This window comes from Hemitrygon akajei, chromosome 2 (assembly GCF_048418815.1).
Source record: "Hemitrygon akajei chromosome 2, sHemAka1.3, whole genome shotgun sequence".
Lineage (NCBI taxonomy): Eukaryota > Metazoa > Chordata > Chondrichthyes > Myliobatiformes > Dasyatidae > Hemitrygon > Hemitrygon akajei.
Genome location: NC_133125.1, coordinates 162,558,624 through 162,584,652, shown reverse-complemented (window position 1 = coordinate 162,584,652; position 26,029 = coordinate 162,558,624). Strand labels below are relative to the sequence as shown.

The following is a 26,029-nucleotide window of genomic DNA, read 5'->3' as shown; positions in this document are numbered from 1 at the left end:
CCAATAAGTTACCTGCTTCTGATGTCAAACTTATCGGCCTATAATTTCCCGACTTTCTTTTTGAGCCTTTTTTAAACAACGGAACTACATGAGCTATCCTCCAATCCTCCAGCACCTGACCCATGGATATCGACATTTTAAATATTTCTGCCAGGACATCTGCAATTTCAACACTAGTCTCCCTCAAGGTCCGAGGGAATACCCTGTCAGGTCCTGGGGATTTATCTACTCTGATTTGCCTGAAGACAGCAAGCACCTCCTCCTCTTTAATCTGTATAAGTTCCATGACCTCCCTGCTTGTTTGCCTTGTTTCCATAGACTCCATTCCAGTTTCCTTAGTAAAGACAGATGCAAAAAACCCATTTAATATCTCTCCCATTTCTTTTGGTTCTATACATAGCCAACCACTCTGATCTTCAAGACAACCAATTTTATACCTTACTATCCTTTTGCTCTTAACATACCTGTAGAAGCTCTTAGGATTATCCTTCACCCTGACTGCCAAAGCAACCGCATGTCTTCTTTTAGCCCTCCTGATTTCTTTCTTAAGTATTTCTTACTCTCTTTATACTCCTCAAGCAGCTTATTTCCTCCTTGTTGCCTATACGTGTTATACATCTCTCTCTTCTTCTGTATCAGAGTTCCAATATCCCTCGAGAAACCAAGGTTCCTTATTCTTGTTCATTTTGCCTTTAAACCTGACAGGAACATACAAACTCTGCACTCTCAAAATTTCTCCATTGAAGACCTCCAACTTACCAATCACATCCTTGACAGAGAACAACCTGTCCCAATCTATGCTTTTTAGATCCTTTCTCATTTCTTCAACTTTGGCCTTTCTCCTGTTTAGAACTTCAACCCGAGGACCAGATCTATCTTTATCCATGATCAAGTTGAAACTAATGACATTATGATCACTGGAACCAAAGTGTTCCCCTACACACACTTCCGTCACCTGCCCTAACTCATTTCAATAGACAATAGACAATAGGTGCAGAAGTAGACCATTCGGCCCTTTGAGCCTGCCCCGCCATTTTGAGATCATGGCTGATCATCTACTATCAATACCCGGTTCCTGCCTTGTCCCCATATCCCTTGATTCCCCTATCCATAAGATACCTATCTAGCTCCTTCTTGAAAGCATCCAGAGAATTGGCCTCCACTACCTTCCGAGGCAGTGCATTCCAGACCCCCACAACTCTCTGGGAGAAGAAGTTTTTCCTTAACTCTGTCCTAAATGACCTACCCCTTATTCTCAAACCATGCCCTCTGGTACTGGACTCTCCCAGCATCTGGAACATATTTCCTGCCTCTATCTTGTACAATCCCTTAATAATCTTATATGTTTCAATCAGATCCCCTCTCAATCTCCCTAATTCCAGCGTGTACAAGCCCAGTCTCTCTAACCTCTCTGCGTAAGACAGTCCAGACATCCCAGGAATTAACCTCGTGAATCTACGCTGCATTTCCTCTACAGCCAGGATGTCCTTCCTTAACCCTGGAGACCAAAACTGTACACAATACTCCAGGTGTAGTCTCACCAGGGCTCTGTATAAATGCAAGAGGATTTCCTTGCTCTTGTACTCAATTCCCTTTGTAATAAAGGCCAACATTCCATTAGCCTTCTTCACTGCCTGCTGCACTTGCTCATTCACCTTCAGTGACTGATGAACAAGGACTCCGAGATCTCTTTGTATTTCTCCCTTACTCAACTCTACACTGTTCAGATAATAACCTGCCTTCCTGTTGTTACTTCCAAAGTGGATAATCTCACACTTATTCACATTAAACGCCATCTGCCAAGTATCTGCCCACTCACCCAGCCTATCCAAGTCACCCTGAATTCTCCTAACATCCTCATCACATGTCACACTGCCACCTAGTTTAGTATCATCAGCAAACTTGCTGATGATATTCTCAATGCATTCATCTAAATCGTTGATGTAAATCGTAAACAGTTGTGGTCCCAATACCGAGCCCTGTGGCACCTAACTGGGTACCACCTGTCATTCCGAGAAACACCCATTCACCGCTACCCTTTGCTTTCTATCTGCCAACCAGTTTTCTATCCATGTCAATGCCTTCCCCCCGATGCCCTGAGCTTTGATTTTACCCACCAATCTTCTATGTGGGACCTTATCAAATGCCTTCTGAAAATCGAGGTACACTACATCCACTGGATCTCCCCCGTCCAACTTCCTGGTTACATCCTCGAAAAACTCCAACAGATTAGTCAAGCATGATTTACCCTTGGTAAATCCATGCTGGCTCAGCCCAATCCCATCACTGCTATCTAGATATGCCACTATTTCATCCTTAATAATGGACTCTAGCATCTTTCCCACTACCGATGTCAGGCTGACAGGTCAATAGTTCTCTGTTTTCTCCCTCCCTCCTTTCTTAAAAAGTGGGATAACATTAGCCATTCTCCAATCCTCAGGAACTGATCCTGAATCTAAGGAACATTGGAAAATGATTACCAATGCATCCGCAATTTCCAGGGCCACCTCCTTTACTACCCTAGGGTGCAGACCATCTGGACCTGGGGATTTGTCAGCCTTCAGTCCCATCAGTCTTCTCATCACCGTTTCCTTCCGAATGTCAATCTGTTTCATTTCCTCTGTTACCCTATGTCCTTGGCCCATCCATACATCTGGGAGATTGCTTGTGTCTTCCTTAGTGAAAACAGATCTAAAGTACTCATTAAATTCTTCTGCCATTTCTCTGTTTCCCATAACAATTTCACCCAATTCATTCTTCAAGGGCCTAACATTGTTCTTAACTATCTTCTTTCTCTTCACATACCTAAAAAAGCTTTTGCTATCTTCCTTTATATTCCTGGCTAGCTTGCATTCGTACCTCATTTTTTCTCCCTGTATTGTCTTTTTAGTTAAGTTCTGTTGTTCCTTAAAAACTTCCCAATCATCTGTCCTCCCACTCACCTTAGCTCTATCATATTTCCTTTTTTTTAATGCTATGCAGTCTCTGACTTCCTTTGTCAACCACTGTGGCCCCTTTCCCCCCTTTGAATCCTTCCTTCTCTGGGGGATGAACTGATTTTGCACCTTGTGCATTATTCCCAAGAATACCTGCCATTGCTGTTCCACTGTCTTTTCTGCTAGGCTATCCATCCAGTCAACTTTGGCCAGCTCCTCCCTCATGGCTCCATAGTTTCCCCTGTTCATCTGCAACACTGACACCTCCGATCTGCCCTTATCCTTCTCAAATTGCAGATAAAAGCTTATCATATTATGATCACTACCTCCTAATGGCTCCTTTACTGCAAGATCGCTTATCAAATCCAGTTCATTACATAACACTAAATCCAGAATAGTCTTGTCCCTGGTCGGCTCTCGTACAAGCTGTTCCAAGAATGCATCCCGTAGGCACTCTACAAACTCCCTATCCTGTGGTCCAGCACCAACCTGATTCTCCCAGTTCACCTGCATGTTGAAATCCCCCATAACTACTGTGACATTACCTTTGCCACATGCCAATGTTAACTCCCTATTCAACTTGCACCCAACATCCATGCTACTGTTTGGTGGCCTGTAGACAACACCCATTTGGGTCCTTTTGCCCTTACTGTTCCTCCGTTCTATCCACACAGACTCTACTTCTCCTGATCCTATGTCCCCTCTTGCAAAGGACTGAATCTCATTCCTCACCAACAGGGCCACCCCACCCCCTCTGCCTACATTTCTGTCCCTACGATAGCACGTATACCCTTTTACATTCATTTCCCAGGTCTGATCTCCCTGCAGCCATGTCTCCGTTATCCCAACAACATCATAGTTACCCATTCGCACCTGGGCTTCAAGCTCATCCGCCTTATTTCTGACACTTCGTGCATTCAGACATAGAATTTTTAACCCATTTCTCCTCTCTCTGTTTGAATCGCTGCCTATTGTGCTTAACCCAGCTCCCCGAACTCCCATCGGGCTATACACCCTTAGAAATTTGTTGTCCTTCCTAAATTTACTTATTCTTTCAACACATTTAACTCCATGTTCCGTCAGACCATCCCTCTGTACATGAGTCCTCCTTATTACTTGTTCCGCCCCACCTTCCTCAACTACACACTTAATATTCCGGAACCATGTAGTCCCCACCTGTTCTTTATTCTTCCTCTCGCTATCCTCTCTCACATTCTGGATCCCCGCCCCCTGCAAATTTAGTTTAAACCCCCCCAAGAAGCACTAGCAAACTTCCCTGCAAGAATGTTAGTACCACTCCAGTTCAGGTGTAAACCGTCTCTTCGGAACAGATCCCACCTTCCCCGGAACAAAGCCCAATTATCTACAAACCAGAAGCCCTCTCTCCTGCACCATCCTCTCAGCCACGTATTAATCTTTATAATCCTTCTGTTCCTTGCCTCACTCGCACGTGGCACAGGTAGCAATCCTGAGATTGTTACCCCGGAGGTCCTGCTCTTCAGCTTTGCACCTAACTCCCTGAACTCCCTACACAGGACCCCCTCACTCATTCTACCCACGTCATTGGTCCCTACATGGACCACAACATCTGGATTCTTGCCCTCCCTCTCGAGAATAACCTGCACCCGATCTGAGATGTCTCGGACCCCGGCACCAGGGAAGTAACATACCATCCGAGACTCCCGATCTTCCCCACAAAATCTCCTATCCGCCCCCCTGACTATAGAATCCCCTTTCAATACTGCTCTCTTAGATAGATAGATAGATAGATAGATAGATACTTTATTCATCCCCATGGGGAAATTCAACTTTTTTTCCAATGTCCCATACACTTGTTGTAGCAAAACTAATTACATACAATACTTAACTCAGTAAAAAAATATGATATGCATCTAAATCACTATCTCAAAAAGCATTAATAATAGCTTTTAAAAAGTTCTTAAGTCCTGGCGGTTGAATTGTAAAGCCTAATGGGATTGGGGAGTATTGACCTCTTCATCCTGTCTGAGGAGCATTGCATCGATAGTAACCTGTCGCTGAAACTGCTTCTCTGTCTCTGGATGGTGCTATGTAGAGGATGTTCAGAGTTTTCCATAATTGACCGTAGCCTACTCAGCGCCCTTCGCTCAGCTACCGATGTTAAACTCTCCAGTACTTTGCCCATGACAGAGCCCGCCTTCCTTACCAGCTTATTAAGACGTGAGGCGTCCCTCTTCTTAATGCTTCCTCCCCAACACGCCACCACAAAGAAGAGGGCGCTCTCCACAACTGACCTATAGAACATCTTCAGCATCTCACTACAGACATTGAATGACGCCAACCTTCTAAGGAAGTACAGTCGACTCTGTGCCTTCCTGCACAAGGCATCTGTGTTGGCAGTCCAGTCTAGCTTCTCGTCTAACTGTACTCCCAGATACTTGTTGGTCTTAACCTGCTCCCTCCTTCTTCTGCTTCTCTTCCCTCCTCCCCTTCCTAGTCAAGGGTCCAACCTCAGTGCCAGAGACAGGACCACTACAGCTTGTTCTTGGTAGGTCATCCCCACCAACAGTATCCAAAACGGTATACTTATTGTTGATGGGAACAGCCACAGGGGTGCTCTTCTCTCTCTGTCTGCTCCCCCTGCCTCTCTTGACTGTCACCCATTTGCCTACCTCCTGTCTTTTCGGTGTGACTGCCTCCCGATAACTCTTATCTATCTCAGCCTCTGTCTCCCGAATGATCCGTAGTTCATCCAGCTCCTGCTCCAATTCCCTAACTCGGTCTGATAGGAGCTGCAGCTGGATGCACCTATTGCAGGTGTGGTCATCAGGAACAATTGTGTTGACCCTGACCTCCCACATACTGCATACAGAGCACACCACTGCTCTAACTGTCTCCCCCATTACCTGATCCTAGATTAGTCAGAATAAATGAAAAACAGGCTTCTTGTCGAAGTCCTCTTTCCTAATATGAGATCTAATATTGCATCCTCCCTAGTTGGTACATCTATATATTGATTTAGAAAGCTTTCCTGAACACACTTCACAAACTCTAACCCATCTAGACCTTTAACAGTATGGGAGTCCCAATCAATGTGGGGAAAATTAAAATCCCCTACAATCACAACTTTCTGTCTCCTGCAATTGTCTGTTATCTCTCTGCAGATTTGTTCCTCCAATTCTTGCTGACTATTGGGTGGTCTATAATACAACCCCATTAATGTGGTCATACATTTCCTGTTTCTCAGCTCCACTGTCCGTAGACAAGCCCTCTAAACTTTCCTGCTGAAGCACTACTGTAATATTTTCCCTGACTAGCAAAGCCCTTCATCCCACTGTCTCTATCATGTCTCAAACATCAGAACCCTGGAACATTGAGCTGCCAGTCCTGCCCCTCCTGTAGCCAAGCTTCACTAATGGCTATGATGTCATAATTCCACATGTCAATCCAGGCCGTTAGCTCGTCAGCCTTTCCCACAATACTCCTCACATTGAAATATACACACCTCAGAAGATTGTTACCACCACACACAACCTTACTATTTATGACTTTGCATGAAGTACTAACATCATTTATTTTTAGCCCCATTCCACTATCTACTCTGGCACTCTGGTTCCCATCCCCCTGCAAATCTAGTTTAAACCCTCCCCAATAACATTAGCAAACCTCCCTGCAAATATATTGGTCCCTTTGTAGTTCAGGTGTAACCCGTCTCTCTTGTACAGGTCCCACCTGCCCCAGAAGAGGTCCCAAAGATCTAGAAATCTGAAACCCTGCCCCCTACACCAGTTTCTCAGCCATGTGTTCATCTGCCAGAGCATCCTACTCTTACCCTCACTGGCACGTGGAACAGGCAGCAATCTGGAGATTACTACCCTCGAGGTCCTGTCTTTCAACTTCCTACCAGGCTCTCTGTACTCGCTCTTCAGGACCTCCTGACTCTTTCTACCTATGTCATTGGTACTGATGTGTACCACGACATCTGGCTGATCACCCTCCCACCTCAGAATGCTGTGCACGCGATCAGAGACATTACTGACCCTGGCACCCGGGAGGCAACAAACCATCCAGGAGTCCCTGTCATGCCCACAGAATCTCCTATCTATACCCCTGACTATGGAGCCCCCTATCACTACCACTCTCCTCTTCTTCCTCCCTCCCTTCTGCACTGCAGAACCAGACTCAGTGCCAGAGATCCGGCTGCCGCAGCTTGTCCCAGGTAAGCCATCCCCCCAACAGTATCCAAATAGTATACCTGTTTTGGAGGGGAATGGCCACAGGGGAATCCTGCACTACCTGCCCTTTCCCCTTCCCTCACCTGACAGTAACCCAATTACCTGTGCCCTGTTCCTTAGTTGTAACTACCTCCTGGAAGCTACTATCTATAAACTGCTCAGTCTCCCAAATGATCAGGAGGTCATCCAGCTCCTGCTCCAGTTCCCTGTTCCTGTTAGGAGCTGCAGCTGGACACACTCCTTGCAGGTATCGTTGTCAGGGACACCGGAAGTCTCCCTGACTCCCACATCCTGCAAGAGGAGCATTCCAACATCCTGCCTGGCATATTCTCTAGTCTGAACAAAAAAAAAGAAGAAAACAGAAACTTACTGGAACCTACCCTCACCTCTGCCTGTTTCTCGCCGAAGCCTGATTGAGCCAAAGCCTTCCCACTCTGACTCAGTCCACTCCAATGATGGCCACTACAATGATGGCCGCTATGACGATGGCTGCTGTATATGGCGGTCTTCCTTTTAAACCTTGGCACGCTATGTCCCGCGCCTGCGCAGTAGAGCGTCTTTTCCCCGATCAGTTAAAGAAAAGAAAAGCAACCTTCCCTCAGCGATGCTTCAGTCTTTCACTCCTAGCCTTTTGCTACGATTGAAAAGATCGCTGAAAGTTTTCCTCTCCCTTTTAAACCTTGGTTTAAACCTTTTAAACCAGAAGGGCTTAGCCAGATTAGGGGAATGGGCAAGAAGGTGGCAAATGAAATACAATGTTGGAAAATGCATGGTCATGCAGTTTGATAGTAGAAATAAATGTGCTGACCATTTTCAAAACAGAAGAAAAAAAATCCAGGAATCTGAGATGCAGAGGGACTTGGGAGTCCTTGTGCAGAACATCTTGAAAGTTAACTTGCAGGTTGAGTCGGTGGTGAGGATGGCAAATGCCTTGTTAGCATTCATTTCAAGAGGTCTAGAGTACAAGAGCAAGGATGTGATGCTGAGGCTTTATAAACAATTTTGGGCCCCTCATCTCAGAAAAGATGTGTTGGCATTGGAGAGGGTCCAGAGGAGGTTCATAAGGATGATTCCAGGAATGAAAGGATTATCCTACGAGGAATGTTTGATAGCTTTGGGTCTGTACTCACTGGAATTCAGAAGGATGAGGGGGGATCTCATTGAAATCTTTCTAAAGTTGGAAGGCCTGGACAGAGTAGATGTGGAAAGGATGTTTCCCATGGTGGGAGGGTCTAGGACACAGCCTCAGGATAGAGGGGTGCCCTTTCAAAACTGAGATGCAGAGAAATTTCTTTAGCCAAAGGATGGTAAATTTGTAGAATTTGTTGCCAATTTCAGCTGTGGATGCCAGGTCGTTGGGTGTATTTAAGGCAGAGATTGATAGGTTCTTGATTGGACATCGCATCAAAGTTTACGGGGAGAAGGCCGGGAACTGGGGTTGAGGTGGAGATAGAAAAAAATGATCAGCTATGATTGAATGGTAGAACAAGGCAGTAAGGGGATTTGGGTCAAATTGGACCCTAAAAAGTTGTGAGAAGGTATGGAATACTTCCTGCCAAAACTTTTCAATATTAAGGCAAAACCAAAACATATGAATTAAAGAGGCATCAGCAGAGTTGCATTTATTACAAAGTGGAGAAACATTTGTATAAAAACTGGACAGCTTCTGTTTAGAAATGTAAGCTCTATGAACCACTTTAAATTGTAGAAGAGAATGACGAGCACAGAAAGATGATTTATTAACCCGTTTAAGAATTTTATTCCATCTATCATCAGAAATCTTGTTTGGTATTCTTATTTGGTATTATTGCAAATGAAGATATAACTTTAAATACTTCTAACCTACAGGTTTTAGTTTTTACCTCTCTTTTAGCAAGGAGAGCAATCTTGCTTAAATGGAAGGAGTCTACCCCTCCTTCACATCTTCAATGGCTACGTGATATTATGTCTTATTTAAATTTAGAAAAGATCCGCTGCTCAGTCTTAAATTCAAAAGAATCTTTTTATGATATCTGGGGACCTTTCCTAAATTACTTTTCCAACTTATAAAGTTTAACAGTGCACAGACTTTTATGTATATTTTTATCTTCTCTTCTTAAGCGAATATGTTTTTTTTCTAATTATCCATTGTCATCCATCAGCTTTTTTCCTTGGTAGTTGGTAGGGTGTTGACTTTTTTATATAAAAAATTTCTTTTATGATGTATGAGCTATCTTTAAATTTTTGATTACAGAGAGGTATAACGTTATGTGTCATGCTATAACATTTTGATCAATTTTATCACAATATATGATAAGTTATGTTATCATCACAACATCATGACAACATCACAAGTTATGTTGAGATGTATCTATGTGTTGCACTCTGTAAATCTTGTTTCTTTCTTCTGAATAAAAATACTGTAAAAAGAAAAAGAATGGTAGAGCAGAACCATTGGACCAGATGGCCTAATTATGCTTCAATGTCTAATGATCTTATCTGCAAATATGAGGCCCTGCACCCTGCATCACTCAGCGGATCTGCCCAGTCATCTTGTTCTTGTGGTCTTGTGGTCTTATCACGCACAAAATGCTGGAGGAGCTCAGGAGGTCAGGCAGTGTCTATGCAGAAACTCCTCAGCCCAAAACATCAACTGTTTATTCCTCTTCATAGATGCTGGTGAGGATCTGCTGAGGTCCTCAAGCACTTTGATGTGTCAACCTGGACTTTCAGCATCTGCAGCATCTCTTGTGTTTGTGGTGTGAAGACAGAACTGAAACTCCTTTACTGCTAAACAGCAGCTGAAGCCTCAGCCCAGGGTCCAGGCTAATCTGAAGGAGACACGTATGAGCTTTCCTGAAAGATCTCTCTGCTCCACCCTAACTCGGGGCTGGACTCAGAACTAGGCACTAATGTATACACAAGAGATTCTGCAGATGCTGCAAATCACACAAAATGCTGGAGGAACTCATCAGGTCAGGCAGCATGCATGGAGAGGAATAAGGAGTTGAAGTTTTGGGCCAGGACCCTGGAAGGGAAGGGGGAAGAAATCAGAATAAGAAGGTGGGTGAAGGGGAGTGAGTTGATAGGTGAAAGGGGAAGGTAGGAGGTCTAAAATCAGAAGCTGGAGGTGATAGGCAGAAAAAGGTGAAGGGTTAAAGAAGGAATCTGATAGTGGGTCATTGGGAGAAAGGCAAGGAGGAGGGGCACCAGAAAGAGGTGATAGGCAAGTGAGGAAAAGAGGGATAAGAGGGAGGTCAGAATGGAGAATGGAAAAGGAGAGAACGCAGTATTGAAATGTGGAGTCCAAGCAACTCCTGGAACTCAACCAATCCAAAACATTCTTGAGCATCTTTCCATAGGGTTCGGATGCAGTAACCCCAAGCACGATGTCAGAATCAGAATCAGGATCAAGTTTAATATCACCGCCATATGTTGAGTAATTTATTGTCATGTGGCAGCAGTACATTACAATACATAGTAATAGAAACTAAATTACAGCAAGAAGCACATATATCTTCAAAGAAAGTGGTATTAGATAACTAGCACAAATAAAGGAACAAAAGAAAAAGTAGTGAATTAGCATCCATGGGTTCAAAGTCCATTCGGAAATCTGATGGCAGAGGCAAGAAAGCTTTTCCTGAATTGTTGAGTGTGTGCCTTCAGGCCCCTGTACCTCCTCCCAGATGGCAGCACAGAGAAGAGGGCATGTCCTGGGTGATGGTGGTCCTGAATAATGGATGCCTGCAATGTTGCTGCCAGAATCATGGTGACACGTGGTCTGCCCCCAGTACATCTTGGACTGTTTTGGTCATTGCTGCCAACAACACATTCCATTGTACATTTTGATGTGGATGTGATCAATAAAGCTTACTTTTAAAGGTCATATGCCGGTGATTCCTATGGACCTATAGACGCTAACCCATATGTCTTTAGAAAGGGAAAGGGAAGCAGAGCACCCAGAGTAACTCACACGGTCAAGGTCTCTGGTTTCCGCCTCCTGAAGTCAATAATCATCTCCTTGGTCTTGCTGACATTGAGTGAGAGGTTGCTGTTGTGGCTCCTCTCAGTCAGATTTTCAGTTCTCCCTCCTATATCTTGATTGATCATCACCTTTCATTTGGCCTACACCAGTGGTGTCATCCACAAACTTGAATATGACAATGGAGATGTGCTTAGCCTAGCAGTCATAAGTATAAATTGAGTAGACATGGGGGCTAAGCACACAGCCTTGTGGTACTGATGGAGACTGTAGAGGAGATACTCTTGCCAATTCAAACTGACTTGTATCTGAAAGTGAGAAAATCGTGAATCCAATTGCACAAGGAGGTATTGAAGCCAAGGTCTTAAAGCTTGTTCTTGAGGTCTTGACAATTGTCAGTTTTGGAGAGAGGCTGCTAGGAAAATCAATGGGGATATCACTGGCAGAACGAACCAATGCTGGTGGGTTGTGGACCAACACTTTTGGCAGTTTTGTACAGGGAAGGGGATACACACCATTGGGAGAACATCCTGGGGGAAGGGAGAGGGGTGATGGCTGGGAGGAACACCATGGAAATGAGGGTGGTTTAGCTGCTGGGAAGATGGGACCATTGAGGGGGGTGAGACAATCTTGGTTGGTGAAAGTTACTGTTCGATTGAGAATGGAGAAGCAGGAAAGCATCAGTGCTGGAGAGAACATTCCTACAAGGGAAGGGTCAAGTTTGGACAGGTCACTGTGGGAAAAGCAAGTTCAAGGAGTTTTTGTTGTGGAGAAATCATGGCACATGGGCATATACAAGACTAATGTTGGAGGATTTGAATTGGTACATCATTTTATTTTTGATACATGTACCAAGGCACAGTGAAATTCTTTGCTTTGCTTCCCATCATAGAACATAGAACATAGAATAGTACAGCACATTATAGGCCCTTTGGCCCACAATGTTGTGCTGACCCTCAAACCCTGCCTCCCATATAACACCCCACCTTAAATTCCTCCATATACCTGTCTAGTAGTCTCTTAAACTTCACTAGTGTATCTGCCTCCACCACTGACTCAGGCAGTGCATTCCATGGACCAACCATTCTCTGAGTAAAAAACATTCCTCTAATATCCCCCTTGAACTTCCCTCCCCTTAACTTAAAGCCATGTCCTCTTGTACTGAGCAGTGGTGCCCTGGGGAAGAGGTGCTGGCTATCCTCTCTATCTATTCCTCTTAATATCTTGTATACCTCTAGCATGTCTCCTTTCATCCTCCTTCTCTCCAAAGAGTAAAGCCCTAGCTCCCTTAATCTCTGATCATAATCCATACTCTCTGAATCAGGCAGCATCCTGGTAAATCTCCTCTGTACCATTTCCAAAGGTTACACATCCTTCCTGTAGTGAGGCAACCAGAAATGAACACAGTACGCCAAGTGTGGCCTAACCAGAGTTTTATAGAGCTGCATCATTACATCGCGACTCTTAAAACCTATCCCTCGACTTATGAAAGCTAACACCCCATAAGCTTTCTTAACTACCCTATCTATCTGTGAGGCAACTTTCAGGGATCTGTGGACATGTACCCCCAGATCCCTCTGCTCCTCCACACTACCAAGTATCCTACCATTTACTTGTACTCTGCCTTGGAGCTTGTCCTTCCAAAGTGTAGCACCTTACACTTCTCCGGGTTGAATTCCATCTGCCACTTCTCAGCCCACTTCTGCATCCTATCAATGTCTCTCTGCAATCTTCGACAATCCTCTACACTATCTACAACACCACCAACCTTTGTGTCATCTGCAAACTTGTCAACCCACCCTTCTACCCCCACATCCAGGTCGTTAATAAAAATCACAAAAAGTAGAGGCCCCAGAACAGATTCTTCTGGGACACCACTAGTCACAACCCTCCAATCTGAACGTACTCCCTCCACCATGACCCTCTGCCTTCTGCAGGCAAGCTTATTCTGAATCCACCTGGCCAAACCTCCCTGGATCCCATGCATTTTGACTTTCTGAATAAGCCTACCATGTGGAAACTTATCAAATGCCTTACTAAAATCCATGTAGATCACATCCACTGCACTACCCTCATCTATATGCCTGGTCACCTCCTCAAAGGACTCTATCAGGCTTGTTAGACACGATCTGCCCTTCAGAAAGCCATGCTGACTGTCCCTGATCAGACCATGATTCTCTAAATGCCCATAGATCCTATCTCTAAGAATCTTTTCCAACAACTTTCCCACCACAGACATAAGGTTCACTGGTCTATAATTACCCAGACTAGCCCTACTACCTTTTTTGAACAAGGGGATGACATTTGCCTCACTCCAATCATTTGGTACTATTGCGTTGGACAGCAAGGACAGAAAGATCCTAGCCAGAGGCTCAGAAATCGCTTCCCTCACCTCATGGAGCAGCCTGGGGAATATTCCGTCAGGCCCCGGTGTCTTATCCGTCCTAATATATTTTAACAAATCCAACACCTCCTCTCCCTTAATATCAACATGCTCCAGAACATCAACCTCACTCATATTGTCCTCACCGTCATCAAGTTCCCTCTCATTGGTGAATACCAAAGAGAAGTATTCATTGAGGACCTCGCTCACTTCCACAGCCTCCAGGCACATCTTCCCACTTTTATCTCTAATCAGTCCTACCTTCACTCCTGTTATCCTTCTGTTCTTCACATAATTGAAGAATGCCTTGGGGTTTTCCTTTACCCTACTCTCCAAGGCCTTCTCATGCCCCCTTCTTGCTCTTCTCAGCCCCTTCTTAAGCTCCTTTCTTGCTACCCTTTATTCCTCAATAGACCCATCCGATCCTTGCTTCCTAAACCTCATGTATGCTGCCTTCTTCCACCTGACTAGATTTTCCACCTCACTTGTCACCCATGGTTCCTTCACCCTACCATTCTTTATCTTCTTCATCGGGACAAATTTATCCCTAACATCCTGCAAGAGATCCTTAAACATCGACCACGTCCATAGTACATTTCCCTGCAAAAACATCATTCCAATTCACATCCGCAAGTTCTAGCCTTATAGCCTCATAATTTGCCCTTCCCCAATTAAAAATGTTCCTGTCCTCTCTGATTCTATCCTTTTCCATGATAATGCTAAATGCCAGGGAGCAATGATCACTGTCCCCCAGATGCTCACCCACTGACAGATCTGTGACCTGACCCAGTTCGTTACCTAATACTAGATCCAGTATGGCAATCCCTTAGTTGGCCTGTCAACGTACTGTGACACGAATCCATCCTGGACACACTTAACAAACTCTGCCCCATCTAAACCCTTGGAACTAATTAGCTGCCAATCAATATTAGGGAAGTCACCCATGATAACAACCGTTATTTTTGCACCTTTCCAAAATCTGCCTCCCAATCAGCTCCTCGGTATCTCTGCTGCTACCAGGGGGCCTATAGAATACCCCCAACAGAGTAACTGCTCCCTTCCTGTTCCTGACTTCCACCCATACTGACTCAAAAGAGGATCCCGTTACATTAGCCACCCTTTCTGTAGCTGTAGTAGTATCCCTGACCAGTAATGCCACCCCTCCTCCCCTTTTACCCCCTCTCTATCCCTTTTAAAGCACTGAAATCCAGGAATATTGAGAATCCATTCCTGCCCTGGTGCCAGCCAAGTCACCATGTGTAATGGCCACTACATCATAATTCCATTTATGTATCCAAGCTCTCAGTTCATCACCTTTGTTCCTGATGCTTCTTGCACTGAAGTACACACACTTTAGCCCTTCTACCTTACTACCTTTACACCCTTTATTCTGCTTCTCTTTCCTCAAAGCCTCTCGAAATGTTAGATCTGGCTTTACTCCATGCACTTCTTTCACTGTTCTATCGCTTCGGGTTCCATCCCCCTTGCAAATTAGTTTAAACCCTCCCGAACCACGCTAGAAAACCTACCTGCAAGGATATTGCTCCCCATCGAGTTCAGGTGCAACCCATCCAATCTGTACAGGTCCCACCTTCCCCAGAAGAGATCCCAATTATCCAAAAATCTAAAACCCTGCCCCTTGCACCAAATCCTCAACCACGCATTCAACTGCCATCTCCTCCAATTCTTACCATCACTATCACGTAGCACTGGCAGCAATCCTGAGAACGCCACCCTTGAGGTCCTGTTCTTCAGCCTTCTGCCTGGTTTCCGAAACTCACACTTCAGGACCTCATCCCTCTTCCTGCCTATGTCGTTGGTCCCAACGTGTATCATGACTTCTGGTTACTTTCCCTCTCGTACCAGGAAGTCATGCACCCGGTCAGAGACATCCCGGACCCTGGCACCCAGAAGGAAACAAACCATACAAGTGTCCTTCTCAAGTCCACAAAATCTCCTGTCTGCTCCCCTGACTATAGAGTATCCAATGATGACAGCTCTCCTCTTCTCCGTCCCACCCTTCTGCACAACAGGATTAGACTCAGTGCCAGAGGTCCCGCCGCTGTGGCTCACACTTGGTCGGTCGTCCCCGCCAACAGTATCCAGGACAGTAAACTTATTATTCATTACATCCGTGCAGATAATTTCACTACACCAGTTCACAAAGGTAGTACAGGGGGAAAGCAATAACAGAGTAAGGAATTTGGATACTCTCCCCATGACCACATGGGTTTCCTTTGGGTACTCCGATCTCCTCCCACATTCCAAAGACCTTCAAGTTAGGCTGAGTGAATGGAGAACCTGCTACACGAGACACATCAAGCACGGTGGCATTTGCAGGCTGCCCCCAGCACAATCCTCACTGATTTGATTTCCTGTATTTCACTGTTTGTTTCGATGTACACGTGACAAATAAAGCTAATGTTTTATCCTTTAGAATAAAGTGCATTGCAGACAGGCAAGAAGGTGCAAGACAGATTGTGAGGTCAAGAGATCGTTCAAGAGGGCCATTTGATAGCCTTATAAGTGTGGCTTGGATGCTGTCCTTGAGTCTGGTGGGACATGTGTTCAGGATTTTTTGTTGTATTGGTAATGAAGCATCCTGAGGCATCATGGATCAGGTCCCAGGTTCCAGTCTAGATCGGACTTGAACCTAAAGAACACTTCAAGGGGGCAGTGCAGTGTGGTGGGTGTTTGGCAGTGGATGGGGACGTGGGCCCTGATGGGAGATGTGGATTAATGCCATCTTCCCACCTCAGATGGAGAACTGAGAGACTGCCGGTGATGGAACCTGAAGCAAATGCAGTCTGCTGGAGGAATTCAGTAGGTCAGACAGCAGAGCAACAGTCAATGATTTGAATCCAGACTTTGAATCAGGACTGGGAGCGTGGAGGGAAGATGGCAGTATATAGAAGCAAGTGGGAGGGGGGTGTTATAGAGGCTGTTAGGTAATTGGTAGAATGAGTTAAGGGGGAAAAAAGGCAGATAGATCTAGGTGGTGGAGGCAATGTGAGATAAATATTCACATAGTTATCCACTGAGGCTTCTTCGCCTTTGTATCACTGCAGCAGCAAACTTGATGGCCCAAATAGCCTAATCTTGCCGCTATGTTTTATGGTCTATGGTTTTCCTGACCCCCTCCCCTGTCTATTCTGTGGATGCAGGAAGGAAACACAGATGGTAGTTTGCCTCCAGGTGCCAGGGTCCGTGATGCTTCTGATCGCATCCACGATATCCTGAAGTGGGAAGGTGAACAGCCAGAGGTCGTGGTACATATTGGTACCAACAACATAGGTAGGAAAAGGGAGGAGGTCCTGAAAACAGACTACAGGGAGTTAGGAAGGAAGCTGAGAAGCAAGACCTCAAAGGTAGTAATCTCAGGACTACTGCCTTTGCCATGTGACAGCGAGTATAGGAATAGAGTGAGGTGGAGGATAAATGCGTGGCTGAGGGATTGGAGCAGGGGGCAGGGATTCAGATTTCTGGAACATAGAGACCTCTTTTGGGGCAGGTGTGACCTGTACAAAAAGGACTGGTTGCACTTGAATCTGAGGGGGACCAATATCCTGGCGGGGAGGTTTGCTAAGGCTTTTGGGGAGAGTTTAAACTAGAATTTCTGGTGGGTGGGAACTGAACTGAAGAAATGGAGGAACGTGCAGTTGGCTCACAAATAGAGAAAGCTTGTAGGTAGTGTGTGAGGGAGGATAGGCAGGTGATAGAGAAGGGATGCGCTCAGACTGACGGTTTGAGATGTGTCTATTTTAATGCAAGAAGCATCATGAACGAAGCAGATGAGCTTAGTGTATGGATAAGTTCTTGGAGCTATGATGTAGCCATTACAGAGACTTGGATGGCTTGGGGGCAGGAATGGTTACTTAGAGTGCCAGGCTTTAGATGTTTCAGAAAGGATAGGAAGGGAGGCAAAGGAGATGGGGGCATGGCTGCAGAAAAGGAGGAAGTCATGGAGGGATTACCTTACTGAGTCTTTGTAGGTGGAAGTTAAAAACAGGAAGATGTCAATAACTCTACTGTGTGTTTTTTTTTATAGTTACAGGGACATCAGGGAACAGATAGGGAGACAGATTCTGGAATGGTGCAATAATAACAGGGTTGTCGTGATGGGAGATTTTAATTTCCTCAATATTGATTGGCATCTCCATAGAGCGAGGGGTTTAGATGGGTAGAGGTTCAAGAGCCGAGAGGTAATGTTGCAGCTATATAGGACCCTGATCAGATCCCACTTGGAGTACTGTGCTCAGTTCCAGTCACCTTACTACAGGAAGGATGTGGAATCTATAAAAAGGGTGCAGAAATATTTACAGGGATGTTGCCTGGATTGGTGAGCATGCCTTATGAGAATAGGTTGAGTAAACTTGACCTTTTCTCCTTGAAGCAATGGAGGATGAGACGTAACCTGATAGGGGTGTATAAGATGATGAGAGGCATTGATCGTGTGGATAGTCAGAGGCATTTTCCCAGGGCTGAAATGGCTAACACGAGAGGACACAGTTTTAAGGTGCTTGGAAGTAGGTACAGAGGAGGTGTCAGAGGTAAGTTTTTTACACAGAGAGTGGTGAGTGCATGGAATGGGCTGCCGGTGACAGTAGTGGAGGCGGATACAATAGGGTATTTTAAGAGACTCCTAGTTACATACATGGAGCTTAGAAAAATAGAGGGCTATGGGTAACCCTAGGTAATTTCTAAAGTACGTCCATGTTCGGCACAGCATTGTGGGCTGAAGGTCCTGTATTGTGCTGTAGGTTTTCTATTTTTTCTATGTTTCTATTCCATCTGCCCATCATCTCTCCCCTATCTAGTTCCACCTGCCATTAAGTCATAGAGCAACATAGAGCCCACGGAGCTCTTTGGCCACCTCTTCCAAGTTGACCAAGATGCCCATATAAGCTAGACCCATTTTCCCATGTGTGGCCCATTTCCCTCCAACCTTTGCCTATCCATAGATCTAATGAATTGTCTTTTAAAAATGGTTATTGTACTCTGCTCATCTCTATCCCTTCTTCCAGCAGCTCATTGCGTATATGTGCCATCATCTGTGTGAAGAAGTTGCCACTCAGTTTCCTTTCAAATCTCTAACCCTCTCACCTTAAATCTCTGCCCTCTAATTCTTCAGTCCTTTTACAGGGGAAAAAGACAATATGCTGCTCCTTCTTATCTTATCTATGTAACCGAGTGACCATTGAATATTATTTTTATTGTTAGAAGTGCACTTAGTAATGGCATCATAGTACCCTAGTAATGGTAAAACAGCTGCCTGTGCGCGAAGGGAAAACAATGACATCATTGTGCATGTGCGCAGTAGAAACAAGAGTCAAATGTTCTGGAAGGACAATCATCCAGTGCTTTTTCCCCGGGAGTACTGAGAAGCATGTGTGAGGAGAACTCATTGTTTCAGGCCTGTTTGGAAGTTAACCATGTGTATGCCAACGTGAACATACATCTTAGTTGAGATGAGATGTATTCATTCATTTGTTTGATGTTATGTATAAGGTACAGGGTCGGGGGGATTTTAATGTTTATATTGTTTTTTCAGAATTGCCATTACCGCATTGGTTCTGTATATTTTGTTTTATTGATTTTCATACTGCATACAGTACGTAACTGTTTCATTACACAAATGTGTGGACCGAGATTAAGCTGAGATTGTAACAGCAGAAACTGTGTTTTTTCAAGTTTGTTTTGTCGGTTTTATTTTGATACCCTCGCTCTGCATTAAAACAAAGGAATTAAAGATGAGAAAAAATACTTTTTGTCCTGAGAATTTCCAGCATCTGCAGATTTTCTCATGTTAGAGTGAAGACACAAGGAAGTTTTCACTTGAGCCCTTAACTTGCTCCTGGAGCGTTTCCCTGATGCTGTGGCCAATCAGAGATCAATTTATAGAGGGGAAGCTCCACAGATAAGTGTGGAACAACCCTGAGTCCTTAGTGATAGAAACGGCTCATCAGGAGGCTCATCTGTGGTTTTTAGAAGAGTCCTCAGGAAACGCAGACTGTAAAGACAAAATGTAGCAGTAGCCAGGCACAGTGCTCAACTCTTAAAGCTCAGGAATCCAAGCCTGTCACTCTGGACGATGTCCGTAAAGTAGTCACAGAGAAGGGAAAAGCCATTAGTGAGTTGACTCAAGCACTGAAAGATCTTACTGTACAGAGAGGTGTTGCATATGCTATTAGCCGTAGACACAAGTTGCAGCCTAGATTCACAGAGGATGGGCAACCAGTATGTTTCAAGTGTCAGGTGTGGTGGGGGTGGGGGGCAAGAACTGCCAACAGAAGAAGAGTGCAAGGGATATAGAGCCCGAATCCTCCAGCCCTCAGGCTGTTGTCAGTCGGGCAGTTTGGGGGAACCTCATAGACTCAAATTATGTACAGCCATCCCGTGACCAGTTAGGAACATGTCCTTTTGTTGAGCTTAAGATATCAGGTGTCGCTCTCTGTTGTCTGTTGGACACGGGTAGTCAAATGAGCTTCGTGACTGAGCAGTTCCTTCGAGAACACTTGAATGGAGAGGATGAAGATATGTTGTCCACTGCTGGCTGGCTTAGGTTAACAGTCACTGAAGTCTTGATATTCCTTACCTTGGGTATCTGGAGCTGGAGGTTCAAGTGATGGGTATGAAGATTCCCAATTGTGGCTTTCTATTTGACAGGGATCCTGTTAGCAGTGAACAAACTGTCCCATGCATTGTAGGCATGAACATTATAAGCCAATGTAGAAAACATTTCTATGCAGAATTTGACACAACCCCGGAAGGAAAGCTGGATTCTGATTGGAAATTTGTTTTCTAGAAAGTGCAGGTGCGCTTTACCGAAAAGAAAGCCATAGTCCAAGTATGAGAGAAGATACTGAGCACATACCTGCTGAATCTGTAGTTACCATTGTGGCTAGGAAGGCCACAGGAGATGCTGGGACTGACCATAAGATGTTACCTGGGTCACTTAACATCCCTCTACCGGGTTGTCTAGTAGTTATTCCCATGCTCGTTGACTCTCGTAGTCGATCAGTACCAGTACAGGTTTTAAACCTCTCTCAAGAGGATGTATGGCTCTCACAAAGACCCGACTGGGTATACTGTCAAAGTTAGAGTGTGTAGATAGTGATCAGCAATGTGCTGTAAGATTTCAGTGGATCTCAGCTGACATTGAACAAGTGACTGTTGGTGTAAAGGAGGAGGGTAGTAACCACAAGTTAAAGTCAATTCTAGACAAGCTTGCAGTGAAGTCGGACTTTTGATACATCCTTTAAATTTGAGGAAACTTGGCAAACTTTTATTCAATATTTTCAGATGCTTTGATTTATGGCTCTTCCAGTTACCTCCTCGAAATGTTGGATTTGATCAGAAAGTTTTTTTCTTTTTTCTGGCTTTCACTCTCAGTCCGAGCTGCCCAGTCCTTTTTTTTAAATTTCTCTCTTTTTTTGTTTTGTTTCTTGTTTAGTGGGGCTTTTTATGTATAATAAAATTATAAAAGTTTCTTTATCTTTTTTCATCTTTTCATGGAATGATAAGAGGAGAATTGATTATCTTATTCTTTATTACATACTATTAGAATAATACTATGTTTGAATTTGATCATGTTTATTTTACCTTTTATATGAATTGCCATTGATATAGATATTTGTGATAATTCCCTGTGTGTGTGTGTGTGTGTGTGTGTGTGTGTGTGTGTGTGTGTGTGTGTGTGTGTGTGTGTGTGTGTGTGTGTGTGTGTGTGTGTGTGTGTGTGTGTGTGTGTATGTGTATGTATGTGTATATATACTCTTCTCAATTAAACAAAGAGATTGATAAAGAAAGAATGTCATGTAGTGAAGAACAACAAGCTCAGCTAAGAGCATTACTGGCTAAGTACCTGGATATCTTTGCAGATGAAGATGAAGACCTTGGGTACTCTGACAAGCGCAAGCATGAAATTCAGTTAATTCTTGACCAGCCCATTTCACAGCCACACCGTCACATTCTGCCTAATCAGTACAGTGAAGTGAAGGAGCACATCTCAAAGTTGTTGAAGAAGGGTGTGATTCAGGAGAGCAATAGTGTGTATGCCTCACCTGTAGTGTTGGTACAGAAGGCTGATGGCAGCATAAGACTGTGTGTAGATTATTCGAGACGAAATCTCAATACCAAAAAGGACATGTTACCAAGCCCACATATTGATGAGAGTCTTGATGCCCTGCAGAGAGTGCAGTTTTTCTCAACAATAGACCTCGTGAGTGGTTACCACCGAGTGGTAGTAGAGGAGCGTAATTGGCATAAGACTGCTTTTTCAACCCCATTTGGTCTATATAATATTTTCACATGACATTTGGGTCTGCAATGGGCTGACAACTTTGCAAAGAGTCGTGCAGGCAACCATGAATGACTTAGTCTTCCAAATTATGCTTGTGTACCTGGATGATATTCTGATGCATTCACAGACTTTCCAGGGACACTTGGAGAGGCTTCACACTGCACCTCAGCACCTCAAGGAAACTGGTCTGAAGGTGAAATTGGAAAAATGTCATTTTCTGGAGTCAGAGGTCAAGTTCTCAGGACATCAGATATCAGCCAAAGGGATAGGCAGAGATCCCAGGAAGGTCTCAGTTGTTCAGCAGAGGCCAGTATCATCTACAGTCAAAGACAAGATAATTTCTTGGTTTTTGTAGTTATTATAGACGGTTCATTCAGGGATTCTCAAAGATTGCAGGACCACTGCATGATGTAGTGAACTTGTGTCTTAATGTAGGGAGTCCTAGTACAACAAGCCTGCTGTTAAAACAGTCTTGGACAGAAGAATGTCAAACTGCCTTTGACTTGCTGGAAGATAAACTGACCAGTTCGCCCATCTTCAGCTTTGCCAATCTCACACAGCCTTTCATAGCGGTGTCTGATGCAAGCAGTCATGGACTAGAAGCTGTTTTATACCAGCAACAGGAAGAATCAAAGAGGATTGTTGCGTATGCAAGCCGATTACTGAGAAATGCTGAAAAGGATGATAGGGATTATAGACTCATGAAATTAAACTTGCTTGACTTAGGTGGACTATAGTGAAGAAGTTTTGTGGTTACTTGCTGGTTCCAAATTCACCGTAATTACTGACAATAATCCATTATCCGACTTGAAAACTGCCAAGTTGGGAGCAATTGAGCAGAGATGGATCTCACAGCTGTCAGTGTTTGACTTTGATGTTCAGTATCATCCAGTTTGGAGCAATACTGTGGCAGGGGAGCCTGAGCCTATCTCAGTGGATGCTGAATTTGATGGGTCTGTGGCGATCTCTCGTCTGATCAATCGCAGCACTGCTCTTGACCCAGTGCTGGTTACCGCTGGTCTTAAAAGCTATAAGGTCTCTGAATTACAGGAATTAAAAGCTATTTGGTCTCCAAATTACAGGAAGGATATTAATAAGGTTGAAAGAGTGCAGAGAAGGTTTACAAGGATGTTGCCAGGACTTGAGAAACTGAGTTACAGAGAAAGGTTGAATAGGTTAGGACTTTATTCCCTGGAGCGTAGAAGAATGAGGGGAGATTTGATAGAGGTATATAAAATTATGATGGGTATAGATAGAGTGAATGTAAGCAGGCTTTTTCCACTGAGGCTAGGGGAGAAAAATACCAGAGGACATAGGTTAAGGGTGAAGGGGGAAAAGTTTAAAGGAACATTGGGGGGGGGCTTCTTCACACAGAGAGTGGAGGGAGTGTGGAATGAGCTGCCAGATGAAGTGGTAAATGCGGGCTCACTTTTAACATTTAAGAAAAACTTGGACAGATACATGGATGAGAGGTGTATGGAGGGATATGGTCCAAGTGCAGGTCAGTGGGACTAGGTAGAAAAAATGGTTCGGCACAGCCAAGAAGGGCCAAAAGCCCTGTTTCTGTGCTGTAATGTTCTATGGTTAAACAGATTCAAGCTCTTGAAGCTGGTACTAGCGAAGTGAGTGGTCTGATGCAAGGAAGCACCCCAACCCTCTCAGGTTATTCTGATGGAGGCTTGCACAGGTTTCAACAGCAAGACCATGTGTTCAGTGTCTTCAGAAACTTATGGGACTAGAAAAGAAAAATGAATGGTAAGGAACGTAAAGCTCTGTCTAAACCTGTTTTGTTTCTGTTAAAGTACTGGAATGGTATCAGGGAGCATAAGGAGTTACAGTATCACGTATTTGAGGATGAGAAGCATGGGGAGTGTTATCAGCTTCTGCTACCTACCAGCTTGAGGAGTAAAGTGTTTGGGTATGAACATGACTCTATGGGGCATCAAGGAATGGAGTGTACTTTGCACTTGTTGAGAAGCTGAGCAACACACACAAAATGCTGGAGGGTTTCGGGCCCGAAATGTCGATTCTACTCTTTTCCTAGATGCTGCCTGGCCTGCTGAGTCCCTCCAGCATTTTGTGTGTGTTGCTTGGATTTCAGCTTCTGCAGATTTTCTCATTTGTTTCTTGTTGAGAAGCTGATATGAAGATGTGTCACTGTGGAACAAAAATCGTCCCTGTCGTGTGTTAACTAAAATGCCACACCCTAAGGTCTGTCTCCCCCCCTTGCTTCTCGGCCCCTCGAAGTTGTTGCTGTAGATTTCACTGTGTTTGAGCTGGCAGCTGATGGGTGTGAGAATGTTTTAGGAGTCACAGATGTTTTTACAAAATTCACCCAAGCATTCCCAGCTCAGGATCAAAAGGCGGATACCACAGCAAAAGTGCTCTTGAGCGAATGGTTTATGAAGTACGGTGTTCCTGAGAGGCTGCATTCTGACCAGGACCGTGACTTCGAAAGTGAGGTCATAGCTGAGCTCTGAAAACTGTATGGGGTAAAGAAAAGCCGTACTACACCCCATCGTCCTACTGGCAATGCTCAGTGTGAGCGTTTCAACAGGACGATGTGTGATTTGTTACGTACGTTGTCTCCAGAAAAAAAACACAGGTGGCCAGAGCATCTACCTGAGTTAGTGAACGTGTATAATGTGACACCTCACGGCACCACCGGATATTCCCCTTATTACCGACCGTTCGGTGTTGATCCCCACTTGCCAGTGGATGCCCTGCTGGGGTGAGAACAGTCTGTGGACAGGAAATATGACTGGTTAGCCACACACCAGAAACAACTGAGTGATGCTCATGCCAGAGTGAAGGAATACTCTGAACAGAAGGCTGCAGAACGTATTGCCTTACTGGAGGATAAAATCCATTGTCCCAAGATTGATGTAAATACACTGGTCTACCTCAGGAACAGGCCATTAGGCCATAATAAGGCCCAGGATGCTTGGAAATCAACTGTCTACAGGCAACACATACTAAACAACACATACACTGTGGACTTGCAGTATTTATCATATGTACATCAAAACAGAGTGAAATGAGTTATTTGTGTTAACAACCAACGTACCAAAGATGAGCTAGGTGAAGCATGCAATTGTCGCCACGTATTCATTGCACGACCACAGGCAACAATGCCATGTTGCAGGAACAGATCTTCACAAAGATAAAATAGGTTTTCAAGTCAGGCAGCACAATTGTGCAGCTGATCATCACTCTGCCTCACACCATAGACCTGGGTTCGATCTCCACATGCTGTCTGTGTGTGGAGTTTGCACGCTCTCCCTGTCACCGCATTGTTCCCCCGAGTGTTTTGATTCCCTCCCACATCCCACCAAAGACAAAGAACATGTGGGCCGGCGGGCTAATTGGCCTGCTACAAAATTGCCCACACGTGTGTGGGTGAGAGGTAGAATCTGGAGGGAATTGACAGGGATTAGTGTAAATGGGTCAGCATGGGGTTGGTGGGCCGAAGGGCCTGTTTCTGGGCCCTGCATCGCTGACCGCCCACTAAAAACCATAATTAAAAATATTGACATGTGAAGAGTTTTATTTAGAAAATTATAAATATAAAGTATAATGAAATCCACTGTTCACAGACATCACATAAAATACATTTCAAGTGTATGAACAGCTGCTACACAGGACTCAGCACCTCAATGTCTGGTGGCAGCAGAACCTTTCCCCATGGAGCCTCTGCTCAGTGTCTGTGCTGAGTTTCATTGCATCCCTCAATACACACTTCTGCAGCATTCCCTCCATGGACATCTCGCTGTGCTGGAGGGCCAACAAAATTCTGCCAGACAAAAGGACTCTTGATGTTTGGTTTCAACCCACTTTCGGGATGTGGGAGGGAACCACAGCAGAATAACCAGTCATGAGGTACAATGATTATAGACTCTGAGCTCAGCAAGTTTGGAGGCCAAAGGCCCAATATGTGCAAGTCTGGGACCATGGCCTAGAGGTCGGAAGCCCAGAGGCTGCCTGTCCTGGGGTTGCAGGGCCACCACTGCCTCTCTGAGTTTGGAAGAGCAACACCTCATATTCTGTCTGCATAGCATTCAACCTGACAGCATGAACACTGATTTCTCAAACTCCTGGTAATTTCCCCCCTCCACCTTCTCTCATCTTCCATTCCCATTTTGGCTTCCCTCTCACAGCTTCTCTACTCACCTGACCATCACTTCTCTCTGCTCTTCTTCCTTCCCTTCCTCCAGTGGTCCACTCTCCTCTCCT

General features: G+C 44.7%; 1 protein-coding gene across 1 annotated transcript in view; it reads left to right on the top strand.

Moving 5' to 3' along the window:
- Nucleotides 1-22,151, top strand: part of LOC140721264 (uncharacterized) — a 26,047-nt gene extending 3,896 nt beyond the window's left edge. Inside the window, exon 5 of the mRNA XM_073036117.1 lies at nucleotides 21,924-22,151. Within this exon, the coding sequence (XP_072892218.1) occupies nucleotides 21,924-22,151 (228 nt within the window). The remainder of the gene's footprint in view (nucleotides 1-21,923) is intronic.
- Nucleotides 22,152-26,029: the final 3,878 nt, after the last annotated feature.